General features: G+C 39.1%; 1 protein-coding gene across 2 annotated transcripts in view; it reads left to right on the top strand.

Annotated features, from left to right (window-relative positions):
• The first annotated feature begins 1,750 nt into the window (after positions 1-1,750).
• Positions 1,751-16,802, top strand: part of LOC148869770 (putative folate-biopterin transporter 2) — a 39,090-nt gene continuing 24,038 nt past the window's right edge. Inside the window, exon 1 of one of the 2 annotated variants that reach the window (XM_088973157.1) lies at positions 1,751-2,519. In XM_088973157.1, the coding sequence (XP_088829283.1) occupies positions 2,156-2,519 (364 nt within the window). In that variant the 5' untranslated portion in view covers positions 1,751-2,155. The remainder of the gene's footprint in view (positions 2,520-16,802) is intronic. The other variant, XM_088973156.1, reaches the window with a different exon arrangement.

Raw genomic sequence — 16,802 nt, 5'->3', positions numbered from 1 at the left:
ATTTAATGGTTTATATAAAGTGTGACATATTGGAACACATTTGGTAACCATTGAGAAAATGATGGAATAAATAAAATGTAAAAAACGCAAAAAAATTAAAATGTGAATGTTAATTTTCAAAAACTAATGTAATTAATCTTAATATTTATTAGTATATAAATTTTAATAATTAATTCTAGCATTTATTAATAAAAACTTGTCACTCATTAAGAAAAGTGAAAATTTACTTAAAATAAAAAATATCATAGCAAATAAATATGTGTGGCTCATTGGCGAACTTGTGGTTTTTAAAACTTAAAATTAAGTAACCAAGGTTTGAATAGTTAAAATTTGAAGTTTTTACACTAACAAAACGAAATTAATGATAGGGGGACATTAATTAAAGGAATTAATGAGAGAATTTGAATTAGGCATTAAAATTTAAATTTGCCTTGGAGTAATTGGCTAATTAATGAAAGAGAAACTAGACTTAAATAAACAACATTAATGATAGATTCAATACTAAATATGGATTAACGATACATATCCAAACTATGTGGACTGGGCTCCTATCGGTTGATACATTCGAAAAGAAACAGAACAAATGATTTATACACATTCCATGTATCGAGTTCTTTTCGGAATTATACGTATCGGCTTATACGTACTGATATATTACAAAATTTTGAACCTTGTCCACCTCTTTAATTAGGGCTGTTCATAAGAAGGCCTAACCCGACCAAATCGACCAACTCGGATTGATCCAACCCGAGTCGGCTAGGTTTTCATGAGCACGGGGCGGTTTCGGGTTGTGCAAATTCCTATACCGATGATTCGGGTCGGTTTTGATTTTCACACAAGAAAACTGAACCGACCTGAACCCTAGTTCAAACATGAAGTTCCAAAGCCCATTAGGCCACCTAGTTTTTGAATGGTTGCAAGAAATTTTTGCATTAGTGAATAGTGATTAATGAACAACTTTTGTGATTAACTTTTCATTTAAAATTTATCATAGGAGATGGCTGAAATGATGTTCAATTTATGACTGTTTTTAAAATTAGCAAGATTTTATCATAGGGATGAACTTAGAACCGAAATCGACCCAAACCGACCCAACCCGACTCAAACCAACTAGGTCGATTTTGCTTAACACTGGGTCGGTCTCGGTTTCTATGTCAAGTAACCTAACCAGGTAGGGTCGGTTGGAAAAACCACAATAAACCGACCCAACCCGACCCATGAACAACCCTATCTTTAATTATGCTAATTAATGGTTATTTATTATACATATTACATTATTATGCATATATTTTAAAGAAAATGTAAATTAAAAGACTTGAACCCTAGTAATTTGTTTTAAAAATTAAGAAATTATCATCCATCCACCATATTTAAATACATTAAAAATTGTAAAATATATTATATATAATATTTATATGACCCATGCCACGTTATCACGGTTCGACCTCCAATTCGATTGGTCGAACCTATCACCCGTGAACCTCTCCGGTTCTATACCCAATCGGGTTCTCTGAACGTGGGTTATAACATAAATACCTTGCCAAAAAAGTATTATGAAATAAATAATTGTACATAAAAAACATGTTTACTTAGTACTTTTTGTTTTTGGAGACAGCTCTCCACACTCCCACTCCACTAAGCTTTGAGAAATTATATCCCAACTGTCCCAAGTTGAGAGATCCAATTGAAGTGCGCCACGTGGCCTTCAATGAACTCACAGCCATATACTGATCCCACTGTCAAAATATTCGAGATCGGGTGTAAAAGATGAAAATGTAAGGTTAGGTGGCTGAATCTACTGTGTCTGCTGTCTGCAACGCTGCAACCCCACCTTCTTTGACTTTTTTCGCCCGGTCGGAAATCTCTGAAACCAGTTTGTTTTGTTTTGCACCTTACCCATGGAATGGATATTTAAAATTTTCATCGGTTAATTGCAGATTCCGAATGTTTTCAATGCGTTTTCAGTGGAATTTTCAGTTCCCGTAGAGAAATTTTTTGGTTCTTTGTGTCATTTGGTGTTTTCTCAGAGATGGGTTTGTGTCATTTGGTGTCCGTTCTTGTGAGTAATTTCGATCAAACTCGAGATACCCATTTCAGGGAACGGTATTTTTAAATTGGGTTGGTTCTGTATTTTGTCTTAGAACTTAAAGAGAGAATGATGGAGGAAGAAAGCCTTTCACTCAGCAACGGAGCTGACGAGAAAAAGAAACGAGAAAAAGGGTTTTGGGATTTCATCTGGGTTCCTTTGTATTGGTTCAAGATGCTTTCCGACGAGATGCATTGGAGTTTTGTATTTGGAGTAGTCGTGACGTATGGGATCAATCAAGGGTTAGGTGGAAGTCTGAGTCGTGTTGGAACGGAGTATTACATGAAGGATGTTCAGAAGGTACAGCCATCTGAAGCACAAGTTTATTCCGGAATAACTTCTATTCCTTGGATTGTCAAGCCTCTTTGGGGCCTTCTCACTGATGTTCTCCCTGTTGCTGGCTATCGGAGACGGCCCTATTTTGTTCTAGCTGGTAAATGATGTTATCCGTATTTTGTTATCATTTTATTTCAAGATTTGTTCTACATCATGGAGATTGTGGAATTTGTAATGCGATATCTTAAATATGTCAATTCCCTGGCTTAATTGCTGGAAAAATGTGTTCTTGTTATGTTATTGAATTGTGCCATTGTGAATATCACTACATTATGGGAACCGTAGTTCCTCACTCTATGAGTGAGGGTTTGATTTGGTTTTGGTTTAAATCTTTGAGTTACTATGGTACACATGGTATTTGCTCTGTACTATGCTTGAAGGTGTTCATCTTTCATCAGATCTACTCTTGATTTTTCCTGCGGTTTCTTGGTTACGGCCATCGTAGAATGATTGGTCTACTACATATTGCTTGTGAGCTCAAATCTTCTCTAACGGTCTAACCAACTTTGCATGATACAGTCAGTGGGATGCAGTGGATTTGAATTTGTTACTTTTTTATGTTTCTTCTATTTTACCAGATGCATACAAAAATAAATGGAGAATATTTAACTTCAGTGTTATCTTGAAGGAGAGCAAACTACAGAGTACTATTTGATGTATTTTTAGATTTCAATTAACCTGTATGACAACACATAAAAAGAATGAGACTCAAAAAATATAGAGAAGGGAGAGTTGCCATAACTTACACGAGTAAGCATGATTCTGTACTCTTATCTTCTAACTATAATGAATAGCTCTGATGGTTTCTACCAAGTTAAGTTCTTTTTTTTTTTTTTTCTCTAAATCCACTCTGATTCTCAGAACCACTAGTTTTTTTTTTTTTTTTTTTTTTTTATGGAGGTATTTTTCCAGAATAATGGATCAATGATACTTGAGTATATTTGCTTGATGAATTCTTGATTAAAGTTGGATAAAGGAGGAGAAACTCAGAAAGAGAGAAAAGAAACCCTAGAGAACAAAAAGAATCAGTGGGCAGCCAGTCCACTCACTAGTATTTAATTGTTTATAATATAAAAGTATAATGACAATAATGCCCACATACAAAACTAAATTTGAATGTCAAACATAACCTAAATAACTCGAACACTACCCTTCGAGTTGAGCATAGATGTTAAGCATGCCCAACTTTAGTTAGGCATTTCTTTAGTGAAAACATCTGCTAGTTGGCCTTTTGGTTTTGCAAAAGGGATACATACTTCTCCATAAGTAACCTTCTCCCTTGTAAAATGCCAATCAGCCTTTATGTTCTTGGTTCTGTTATGCTAGGTATACATACTTCTCCATAAGTAACCTTCGAGTTGACCCCACAAGGCATTGGGCCACTGGTTGACCATCCTGTATCTATGGAGCATAAGGAGTTGATACCAGTAGTGGAAGTGGTACTCCTCTGGAATTGGTGGGAAATGGTTTTGATTTGGCGGTTTTTGAGGAAGGGTTGGAGGGCACTACGGAGGTTGAAGTTGCAGATGTAGAACCTTTTCCAACATTACTTGTTAATTCCCTGAACAATGGTAATGGACGCCAGCTGTGATCTTATTGTGTAGATGTCTTCGGATGTGACTCTGGCATCTGCCCAAAAGGGTGAGGGGGCATATAGCTAGTTGTTATTTGTAATTATTGACTTCTAGTGAGTTCCGAGGGGCATCCTTTATGGGCTTAGAAGTAGAGACTAAGGCCCTCTTGGTGGCTACTGAACAAAGGGTCTTGATGGAAAAAGGTATAACAGGAGATAGTTGAAAGAGTTGTTCAGATTGGCATGGTGGGTTTTAAAGATAATGCAGGGTGCAATGCTAGCGAAGGCAGGGATAGCAGAATATAACTCAGTTATTTCATGACAAGTCTAAAGATTATTTCATGGAACATTAGGTGTTTGGCTCAGGGAGAAGAAGGGCGGTGGCCAGTGCTATTTTAAGTAAATGGGAAACCTGATTTTCTGTTGCCCCAAGAAACTAAGATGGAACAGTTAATGTGGAGATGTATCAGAAGTATTTGGAGATTCAATAGTTGTGACTGGATTTATATACAAATGGTCAACAAAGTTGTGGGTGTAAGGGCAAGGACATGGTGATGGTTTGGTTGGTCTTGGATTCTGAAAGTTGGGGTAGTAATGAGACTGAGACTGAGGGGCGAGCTGAGATATCCTCATTTGGTGATCTGAAAAGCTGAGTTTGCAGTTCAGCTGAGGCTGAGTGAGGAAGAGTTGAATCTTCCTCAGTAATGGTGGAATGGGGATGAGTGCACTAGTGCTCCTGAAAGTGGTTAAGTCTGGAATGTTCTGAACTGGGGTTTGAGCTGATATTCTTCTTTCTATCCTTGGGATTTGATCCCTTATTTATAGTTTCTTTGGAAGTTCTTGACTTGGAAGTTTTTTGGATCACTTGTTTATTATTTTGCCATTATTTGAGTAATAGAGTGGTTTTGAAAATCATGACAAAAGTTTGATTATTAAAGTATCTGTTTGTCAGGATGTGGCATGTTAGTTATGCCGTGTCAACTTAATCTGCTACAAGGAGAATCATGTGGGGATTTGGTACAAGGGCACACACCATTCCTAGTCCCACATGCGTTTCTTGAATATATTTGGTCACCTGCTGCTGTATTGACCCTTTTTTGCTCTTAAAACACGAACAAAAGAAAAAAGGTTGCTGTTTCACACTGCTGAAGTTACTAAAATGCCTATTTCTCGTGTCTTCTTGTACCTGATGATGGCATTTTGCATGTCTATGCTCATAGAATGGGGATTGCAAGTCTGTGGGATAACAGCTATTACAAGTTCTCTATTTTAGCTATATTGGGTATCCTTCGAGGGAATGTGGAATTCTCAATAACAATAGTGTATGAGCCTAATGAGGATTTTCTTAGGCTGGCACTATGGGAAGAGCTAGATGAGGTTAGGAGTAAGTGGCTGGGTCTCTAGGTCACTGGGAGTAACTTTAATATCATCAGGAGGCCATGTGAGAAGTCTGGGGGATGGGGAGGCTGGAAGGAGTTGATCAAATTTCACCAAGTGGATTGGGGGAAGTGTGTGCTCCTATGAGTCATGGTGGCTTAGGTATTGAAAATCTAGTCGCCAATATCTCCTTGTTAAGTAGCTGGTTTTAGTGTTTCTCCGTGGAACCTGAAAGTCTTTGGAGGAAAAATTATTGAAGCAAAATATTTTATGCAAAAGTGGTTGGGATGTTCACGACTCAATACAACCTTATAGATGCTCAGTGAGGGGTACATGTAAAGCCTATCCTCATTATATAAAAGGAGTTGGGTACAAGGTGGGTGATGGCAGAAAGGTGAAGTTTTGGAGTGACATTTGGTGCTATAATATCCCTCTCAAAGACCTATTTCCGGCCTTGTTCTTGGTTTCTCTCACAATGGTATGGTTGTAGATTTCATGGAAATTGTTAATGGGAAGTTGAACAGCTGGATAAGTTGCTGCTATTGATTTAAAATCAACAACCTAACATCATAGTTCCAGATGGCAGAAAATGGATGTGGGAACAGAGTGGTCTGTTCTTTGTTGAATCTTTTCTGAAGCAGCTCAACTTTAGGGGGCAAGGCGACTTTTCTTATAAATCCATTTGGGGAACAGTTTCACCCTCCAGGGAGAAGTCACTGATGTATGTTGCAGCCAAGGGGCAAGAATTGTTGAACTTTTGTTAAGGAGTTGGTTTATAAGTGGTTTGAGCAAAAAAGGGTTAGTGGTGTGGACTGTGGAACTATATCCCTCACATTGTTCTGTGGGAAATTTGGATGGAGAAGTATATGTATTTTTGAACAAAAGATCTGTGTTAAAGCTGTGATTAATTTTTGTGTGGAGCTATTGTCTTCTTGGCTAGAAAATCTGTATATTTTCAGGGTTTCCTCCCTTTCAACTTCAGCTTCCCCTTGAAAAGCTATTCATGAGGTATACCCAACTTTTCTCAATTCCATCCATTTTGATGTGGGAAGGGGTGATAAAGTTCACTTTTGGGAAGACCTTTGGCTTGGGGAATCTCCACTCAAAACACAGTTCCCCAAGCTTTATGCCCTTTCAAACCTTAAAGGTGAATATGCCTCTCTTATACACTTGCTTAGTCTTTTGGAGACAATGATCTTGGATCAAGATTTTGAGGATAATAGGATCTGGCTAGCCTCTCCTAATTGTTTTTTTTTTTTGATTGGAAGCGGTAACTTCATTAATACAATTTAAGAATAACTTTCCAGAGTTAAGTACAACTGTCAACCCCTAAACAGGTGTTGAGCCTCAGTAATCTTTCTTACAAAACTGCCCAGAACATTCTCTCCCTCAGTCCCTTGTTTAGCCAACGTGTCAGCTAAACCATTAGCTGATCTCCTTGTCCATTTGAAGCATGCACTGATCTCCTTTGTTGTGTTGAGGATTTCCCTTATGGGCTGTCTATAAATCTAAGCTCCCAATATTTCAGATTCCGGCCACTCAATCAACAATTTAGAGTCTCCCTCTATCTCAATTTGGTGTAACCCCAATTGTTTGGCATATGTTACACCTTGAAGCAAGGCCATCACCTCCGCTCTCAATGAGTCCCCCACTCCTATTGGTCCTGAAAACATAGCCACAATTCTGCCATTTTCATCTTTGAATACTCCTCCTATACCTGAAGGGCCCGGGTTACTTGTAGAACTCCTGTCGAAGTTCAATTTCACTCCTTGTTGTGTTGGTGGGGACCACAATTCCTGCACAATAGGTTTTATGGAAGTTGTAGATGCCACCACTTCCCAATTCCTGTAAATGTCTTCAGCCGAGAAGTCTTTAAACAAATCCAAAGTTTTCAACCATTGAATAGTCATAATGATTATCCTTTCTACAACTACCTCCTTGGATTTCTTCACTCCTTTAAAGATTCTATTGTTCCTTTCTTCCCAAACTAACCATAAGATAGCTGCTGTTGTGGCTCTCCACCTTAATCTTCCACATCTCTTCGATTGCCTGAAAAAGCTTGGGTAAAAAATGCTTGCCACATTTGGGGGAGGTGTCCACCTGCAACCAAATATAGAAGAGAACCAGGTCCAAATAAAGCACACAAATGGACAAGAAATTAATAGGTGTGTGATCGTCTCACCAGAGCCCAAACAGAGGCTACAAACATGGGGTGATAGGCATACATTCGGCCTTTTTCTTTGCAACATATTTAGAGTATTGATTTTTTGGAGAACCACCTCCCAACAAAAAACCTTAATTTTTGGGGGTACAGGTTGATACCAGATCTCCTTTCAAGGAAAGCTCCTTGTAGTGTTTGATGATTGAATGAGGACATCAAATAACGAGGAACAAGCGAAGATGCTAGATGGGGAAGGCTTCCAAATTCTACTGTCCAAACAAGATTGATCCAGGTAGGTTGACCCAGAAGGTTAATTAATTCATCCACCATTGTCATTTCCGACTCCCTTAGATCTCTCTTCAAACCCAAGTCCCAAGAGTTATTAGTAAAAACTGAAGAGATCACTTTTCTTTTATTTTTTGATAGTGAATAAATAGAATGGAACCTTTCATAAAGGGGAATGTCTCCAATCCAAACATCTTCCCAGAACAACACTTTATTTCCTGCACAAGCATCAAATTTGATGTAAGGAAGGAATGAAGGTAAAATACCATGAATAGCTTTCCAGGGAGAGCATCGGGAAGCCTTGGGGTCGACTCCTGCATCCCAACCATTGTCTGCCAATCCATGAATGCTAATAATCAATCACTCTGTGCCAAAGTTTGTCCTGTTCCAGCGGCAATCTCCATAACCATTTACCTAATAATGCTGTGTTTCTTAGCCTAAGATTTCCTATCCCTAGGCCCCCTTCATCTCTACTTGTAGAAACCACCTCCCACTTCACTAGGTGGTTTTTTTTGGTGTTTCTTGGTTCCCAAAGGAAGTTCCTCATAATCTTCTCTAGTTGGTTTGCCACTTTCACCGGTATCCTAAAGGTTGATAGGAAGTGCATTGGTAAGTTAGCCAAAGTTGACTTTATTAGGGTTATCCTACCTCCCAAAGAAATGTAGTTTCTCTTCCAATTCGCATGCCTCTTTGTAAATCTCTCAATCACTGGATACCAAAAACTATCTATTTTAGGATTTCCCCCCAATGGTAGTCCCAAATATTGTAATGGCCAATCCCCTACTTCACACCTATAGCCGAGTCACCTCTTCACTCCCTAAATTTACTCCTACCACACAACTCTTGCCCCAATTAATCTTAAGGTTGGAGATCCTCTCAAATTTATGGACTATCCTTTTTAGGTTCATAAGTTCTTCTGTTTTCCCTTAACAAAACAAAATAATATCATATGCAAATTGTAGGTGTGTAACCACCACTTCATCCCTTCCAACTCTCCAGCCTCTAACCATATTGTTGGCATATGCCCTTATGATCAACTCACTCAACACATTAGCTACCAGAGTAAAAAGGAAGGGGGATAGAGGGTCTCCTTGTCTTAGGCCCCTTTTGGTAGGAAAAAGTCTCTTGCTACTCCATTTACCAGAATTGAATAATGACATGAAGAAATGCAACCCTTCACCCATTTACACCATCTCTCTTCAAAACCCCTACGCTTAAGACTTTCCAACAAAAACTCCCAATCCACCATGTCATAAGCTTTCTCTAAGCCCAAGCTTATATCCTAATTGTGTAACCCTCTCCTAATTGTCTTTTCACCTGCCCCTCCTTTTTCAAAAACCTCACCTTGCTTATATCCTCAGACCTTGACTTCCTGGTGAAAGAGATTTGGAGTAAGCCCATTCCACCTAAGATTCAAGCATTCTGTTGGGAAATTTTCCTTGGAAAGATTAATACTTGTGATTTGCTGTTAGAAAAGAAGGCCTAACTCTTGCCTTTCTCCTCATATGTGCTTCTTATGCAGGGCTAGTGGTCATACTCTTTCCTATCTATTAATCCCCTGCTCTTTTGTGAATTCTATCTAGGAATATTTCTGTTCTCTCTTTGGTTGCAGGTGGATCCTCCTCAAGATGTGGTTGGCATCTCCAGTTCTAACTTCTAGAGGCAACCAAAGAAAAGGAGGATTTTAAGGAAAGTAGCAAAGGCAACAATAGTCTGGGTTGTTTGGGAAGAGCTCAATGGAAGAATCTTCAAGGTAAAGAGTAGATCTTTGGAGGAGGTAATAGACAACATAAAGATAAAGGCTGCACATTGGGTTAAAACCTTGGATAGCTTTCAAATCTTCTCTATAAATGAAATAATGAGATCCTGGATTGAGGTGGCACAATCTTCTAGAGTAAGAGATACGGTAAGGATGGTTGGTGTTGAAGATTAATCGGTTTTATGATGTTTTTCTGACTAGATGTTTTATGTTAGTTGTTAGATAGGAGGTGGGGACCACAGTAGTTATGTGAGTCCAAATTTTATTATTTTTTTGAGTGTTATATATGTTGTTTTATGTTTGATGCCCTATAAGGGCATAGTTGTCTTTTACTGTTCTATTATTTTTAGTATAAATAATAAGTTAAGGGGGTGGCCAGATCATTGCTCTCTTTTCTTTCCAACTTCTCTTCTTCTCCTTCTCTCTTCAAGAAACTACTTTTCTTTCATATTTTTTAATTTAACAGATTTCTACTTGGTACTGGAGTATCAGCTAGGGTTTCTTGAAGCATTCTCATGCAGCCCTAGATCAACCGATTGCATGAGGTAGTAAAGGGTTGATCGATCTGCTATAGATTGCCTAGTTCTTGGATTTTTTGGTGGGATCTAGTCATCAGGAAGAGTCCCAGAAAAATTGGACTCTTTGTTTTTGATCTGATCTTGGCTGCCCAGGTATTGTTAGTTTTCTTTTGATTTTCTGAAGAGGGCGGTTTGGTTTTTGGAATTTTCTAGGCTGCCCGGAGTGATTGATTCACTTTTCTCTCTGTCGGGAGGCGTGGGGAGGAGAGAAATTTCCCTCCAGTTGGGGTTTTCTTTTTCCAGAAGGGTTGGTTTCTTGTGTGATATTAAATTGTTTTTTGAAGGTCTCCAACCTATTTTTTCTTACTATTGAACTATTTGAAATAAGATGGAGAGTTGGAATGCTGAGATGAAATTTTCCGGTACCGTGGGATTGGGTGTTGGAGGTAGTAGTGATATTTTTGGGTCTGGGGTCATTACTATAGTAAAGCTTGATGGTACAAATTATTTGGAGTGGGCACAATCAGTTAAAATGGCTATTGGTGCCCGTGGAAATTAGGGTATCTCACTGGGGAGGAGAAGAAACTTGATACAGACTCTTCCCGATGGTGCAGGAGAATTACATGGTAATGTCCTAGTTGTGTAATTCTATGTTACCTCATATTGCAAAAAATTTCCTATGGGCTAATATTGCTAAGGAGATTTGGGATGGAGTGACTGAAACCTACTCTCAGAAGCAAAATGAAGCCAAAGCCTGTCAGTTAAGAAATTAGGTGATAAGTATGAAACAGGGAGAAAAACCTCTTGTTGTGTATTTCTCCATGCTAAAAACCCTGTGTTAGGAAATAAATCACTTGGAAACTGTGGTATGAGAAAGTGTAAATGATGCAGCAACTTATCACAGACTGGTAGAGAGGAATAGGGTTTTTGAGTTCTTAGCAGGGCTGAACCCTGAATTTGACATTGCTAAGTAGCATATTCTTTCTAGGGAGGGTGTGATGTTCTCTCAGGCCTATGCCTTTGTCTCTGGAGAAGAGAGTAGGAGGAATGTAATGCTGAGACAGCCTGGGATTGACCAGTCAGCTATGGTTGGTACAACAAAACCTAAGCCGAATGGAGACAGGGGGAGTAGTGAGACTAGAAGGGAAGATAAGGACTTGGTGTGTGATTATTGCAAGAAGCCTATGCATACCAGGGACACTTGTTGGATGCTTCATCCAATTCTTATGCTTGCTCGGGTAAGAAACAAGAAGGGAAATGCAAATGTAGCCACTACAGGAGATTCTTCAACCCCTCTTTCCCAAACCGATTGGGAATCCATTGCAGTAGCAGTAGTGAGAACAGAATTGGAGAGGTTTGGACAGCTTATGAGTAAGAAAGATTCACTTAGCTCTAGCCTTCCAGATGGACAACAGAATGTGGGAGCCAACTACACCACTTCCTTTGCACATACAGGTAGTTCATATGCAATTGCAAATCTTGCATCCAGTTCAGGTAAGGAGGGACCTCCCTGGATTATAGACTCAGGAGCATCTGAGCATATGACTAATGCCCCTACCATTTTCAGTTCCTATCAATTGTGCTCTGGTAGAGACAGTTTCTACAGCAGATGGTTCACATATGCCCATTGCTAGGAAGGGGATAGTTAGAGTGACCAATGATATAACTCTGTCTTCTATTTTACATGTTCCTAAACTTCATACCAACCTACTATCTGTTAGTTCTTTGACAAAAAATTTGAATTGTTCCGTGACCTTTCTTTTTGGTAATTGTGTTTTGCAGGATCTGGAGTCAAAGAAGATGATTGGGAGTGGTCGTGAGGTGAATGGAGTCTAACTTCTGGATGAGATTCCGAGAACTAGGGCCATCATGTTAGCAGCAACAGTAGTAGTGGGTCAGAGTCAGTGAACTAGATTATGCTTTGGCACAATTACTTGGGACATTTTCTTTTAGTTGTTGAAATGTCTTTTCCCAAAGTTGTTTGAGTCTGTTCAGTTATCTACTTTGGAGTGTGAGAGTTGTCAGTTAAGAAAGCATTGTAGACAACCTTTTAAACCAAGTAATAAAAGAAGTACTTCTGCTTTTAATATTGTTCACACTGATGTATGGGGGCCATATAATATCCCTTCCATGGGATGGTTCCATTACTTTCTCTTGTTTGTGGATGATTGTACACGATATTCTTAGATATATTTGATGAGATCGCGTGATGAGGTTCCTAACTTGGTACGACAGTTCCACCAAATGGTTCCTATACAATTTGGAGTGAGAACTAAGGCTTTTAGATCAGATAATGCCAGAGAGTACTTTGAGAATGACCTGACCATGTATCTCTTAGAACATGGTGTAGTTCATCAGAGTAGTTGTGCATATACACTGCAACAGAATGGAGTTGTTGAGAGGAAAAACAGACACATTGTGGAGGTCGCAAGGAATCTTATGGTGTGTGCTTCAATTCCTGTGCAGTTCTGGGGAGATGCAGTTCTTACAGCCATGCATTTGATTAACCGTGTTCCTTCACGGACTTTGGGGTTTAAGGTGCCATTTAGTCTTATTTTTCCAGATGGGGAGATATTTCATATACCTCTGAGGGTTTTTGGTTGTGTTTCTTTTGTTCACATTCTTAGCTCTCATCGCAAGAAATTAGATCCTAAGGCCAAGAAATGTGTTTTTCTTGGGTATGCTCAGAACCAAAAGGGGTATTGTTGTTATGACCTAGTGTCAAGGAGCAAATTTGTCACTATGGATGTACCTTCTTCGAATCTACTTTCTTCTTCTCGAGTGGTTCTCCTCAGGGGGAGAGTTTTGGGGAGGAGAGCTTACAATCTGTTCCTCTTCCTGTTTCTTTGGTGCCTCCATTAGTTCAGCTAGCACCTGCACCTCCAGTTTCATTACTTGAGCCACTATGGGCAGCCTCATAGAAATATCAGCGTCGACAGATGATGGTTGACTCCACACATCCTCAACCCACACCACTCTCTGTCAGTCTTTCTGAAACTCTAGATTCGGCAGATATAGTTCCAGGTATTTCTCTTGAGCCTGAGCTTGTTATGTTTTTTGATGATAATGTCTCTGTCCCTAACACCATTGTTGCAGCTGATCCCACTGACCTTGATCCTCTTATTGCATTTCGTAAGGGGAAGAGAAAGTGTACAACCCATTGCATTTCACACCATCTTTCCTACAGTGCCTTATCACCCTTCTATCGTGCTTTTCTTTCTTCCCTGGATTCTGTGTCTATACCCAGGAATGTTACTGAGGCTCTCTCCAAACCTGAGTAGAAAACAGCCATGCAAGATGAGATGGATGCTTTGGTCAAAAACCAAACTTGGGAAATAGTTGATCTCTCCCCAGACAAGGAGACAGTCAGATGTAGATGGGTATTCACAGTGAAGTATAAGGCCGATGGCAAGATAGAGAGGTACACGACATGGTTGGTAGCAAAAGGGTATACTCAGATCTATGGTGTTGATTATCTGGAAGTCTTTGCACCAGTAGCTAAGATGAGTTCAGTTCGTATTCTTTTATCTCTAGCAGCCACCTATTCATGGCCCTTATTCCAGCTTGATGTAAAAAATGCTTTCCTCAATGGTGATTTACAGGAGGAGGTATATATGGACATTCCAACAGGCTTTTATGAAGATGTTGGTAAAGGAAATGTGTGTAGACTCAGAAAATCTCTATATGGACTGAAACAGTCACCTAGGGCTTGGTTTGACAGGTTCAGAGGGGGACTTATTCGTTTTGGTTACACACAGACACAGTCTGATCACACCCTCTTTGTAAAGAGGAGAGATGCTCTGGGGTCAATTCTGATTGTGTATGTGGATGATATAGTGGTGACAGGAAATGATCTGGAGGAGATTGATGATCTCAAAAAATCATTGTAGTAAGAATTTGAGATCAAAGATCTTGGTGAGCTCAAATACTTCTTGGGGATTGAAGTTGCAAGATCTAAGCATGGGATCTTCATTTCACAGAGGAAGTATGTACTTGACCTACTGCAGGAGATTGAGAAGTTGGGGACCAAACCAGCAGACACTCCTATTGATCCAAATCACAGAATTAATGGTGTGGATGGTTAGTTGGTAAAGGATGTGGGAGATATCAAAGAATGGTGGGCAGACTACTGTATTTATGTATGACACGACCAGATATTTCTTATGCTGTCAGTGTTGTGAGCCAGTACATGCATGCACCTCAGGTTTAGCATTAGGAAGATATTGAGAGAATACTTGCATATCTAAAAAAGCATCTTGGCAGAGGCATTCTTTTCACAAATCATGAAAAGCTGAAGCTATAATCCTATATAGATGTAGATTGGGCAGGATGCTTAGATGACAGGAGGTCTACATCAGGAGTGTTTATCTTTGTAGGTGGAAACTTGATCTCCTGGAAGAGTAAGAAGCAAACGGTTGTGGCAAGGTCAAGTGCAGAGGCTGAGTATAGATCCATGGCTCATGGTGTCTCAGAACTTCTTTGGGTTAGATCTCTTTTGAGTGAGATTGGGGTGAAAGTAGAGGAACTTATGATGTTATACTATGACAATCAAGCTGCAATCAATATTGTCCACAATCCAATTGAGCATGATAGGACAAAACACATTGAAGTTGATAGACACTTTATAAGAGAAAGGGTAACAACCGGAGAAGTTTGTTTGCCTTATGTCTCTTCAGAGTTGCAGTTGGCTGATGTTCTCACTAAAAGGGTGTCAAAGAACAAGCTTGAACATGATCTATGCAAGTTGGGAATGTGTGACATTTACTCTCAACTTGAGGGGGAGTGTTGAAGATTAATCAGTTTTGTGATGTTTTTCTGAGTAGATGTTTTATGTTAGTTGTTGGATAGGAGGTGGGGACCACATTAGTTATGTGAGTCCAAATTTTATTACTTTTTTTGAGTGTTATATATGTTGTTTTATGTTTGCCGCCTTATAAGGGCATAGTTGTTTTTTACTGTTCTATTATTTTTAGTATAAATAATAAGTGAAGGGGGTGGCCAGATCATTGCTCTCTTTTCTTTCCAACTTCTCTTCTTCTCCTTCTCTCTTCCTTCTCTCTTCAAGAAACTACTTTTCTTTCATATTTTTTAATTCAACAGATTTCTACTGTTTGGAAACCTCCGGAACATAACAAGGTAAAACTGAACTTTAATGGAAGTTCTTTTGGAAAGGGCATGTAGGAGTAGGAGCTGTATTCCAAAACAGAATATTATCACTATATTCAGGCCCTATTGGAATGGGAAATTCTTTGAAAGCTGAACTTTCGGAGTTGCTGTAGGGTCTAAGACTAGAAAAACAGTTGGACTATAGACAGGTGGAGGTGGAAGGGGACTCAAAGTTAATTATTTCTTGGGCAAGTTGCAATAGACACATCCCCTGGACTCTCAGGCATGCATTTAGAGAAGTGGAAGCATTGCAAAGGACCTTGACGTTCACTTCAAGTGGGTGAGAAGGACAACAAATGGGATGGATGATGCCATTGCTAAACCAAGGGGTGTTGAGGCAACAACTTTTCTGGGCTACTTTGTAACTCTGTTCTAGATTTGGGTCAACAATCCTATTAACTGAATGTATTTACTCCACTTATCAATTTAGTAAATTTCATTCCCACTAATAAAAAAAGATAGTAAAAGAAAAGAGGATGCATAATAAAATTCAACCTACTTGGCGGTTGACAGCTGTACTTAAATCTGGAAACAACATGATCAGAAAATTTATGCGATAGGAGAATACCACTTATCAATTTTAATGAAGTTACCATTTCCAATAAAAAAAAAGAATTAGAGTAGTAGGTTAGGCAAATTTATGCGATAGGAGAATACCACTTAGATTTAAAGGAAACTTCTATACAACAGTTGTAAGACCAGCTATGTTGTATGGAGCAGAGTGTTGGGCAGTCAAGAAACAACATGATCAGAAAATGGGTGCGGCGGAAATGCGATACTAAGATGGATGAGTGGAAAAACTATAAAGGATAGGATCAGGAATGAAGCCATCTGTACAATCCTAGAAGTACCTCCAATAAATGATAAAATGAGAGAGAGTAGACTAAGATGGCTTGGTTACAACATAGAAAGCCACCAACAGCTCCGATTAGAAGTGATTTGTTACAAATGTAAGGGGCTAGAAGAGCTAGGGATAGACCAAAAAGGACATGGGTAGAAGTGATAAGAAATGATTTAAGCACTAAAAATTTAACAGTGGATATAGCTTTAAATAGAATGGATTGGCAAAACAGGATTCGTGTAGCCAACCATATATGGTTGTGATAAAGCATTGATGATGGTTATTTGTATGAAGGCGTTGAAGATTTTCTCTCCTTTCTCAATGGATGTATTGTAAGAAGTTGGAAGATTGTGGTTGTCTCATCCTCATCTAAAGCAGTCCCCTCTCTATTTGGACAGGTCAGGTTAGTTGAAGCTGAACCTTGATGGTTGCAGCCTGGGAAGCCTTAGGTTGGTAGGTATTGGAAGGGTTTTCAGAAATGGTGATAGAAACAGGCTTTGTTATTGGCTCCCATCCAGATTGGAGACCCACTCTAGGCAGAAACATGGTCAATTCTTTACGAGATGAGACAGGCCAAAACTATGAACCTCAAAAACTTGATTGCTGAAGTGGACTCTAAAGTGGTAACTGGATGGATAAGTGGAAGTCCTGAGATTCCACGGAAATATAAATATGCTATTTTGAGAAATAAAAAACATTG

Source organism: Nelumbo lutea, chromosome 2, assembly GCF_056320005.1.
Source record: "Nelumbo lutea isolate HS-2025 chromosome 2, American lotus-T2T, whole genome shotgun sequence".
Lineage (NCBI taxonomy): Eukaryota > Viridiplantae > Streptophyta > Magnoliopsida > Proteales > Nelumbonaceae > Nelumbo > Nelumbo lutea.
This window is presented reverse-complemented; position numbering and strand designations above follow the sequence as displayed.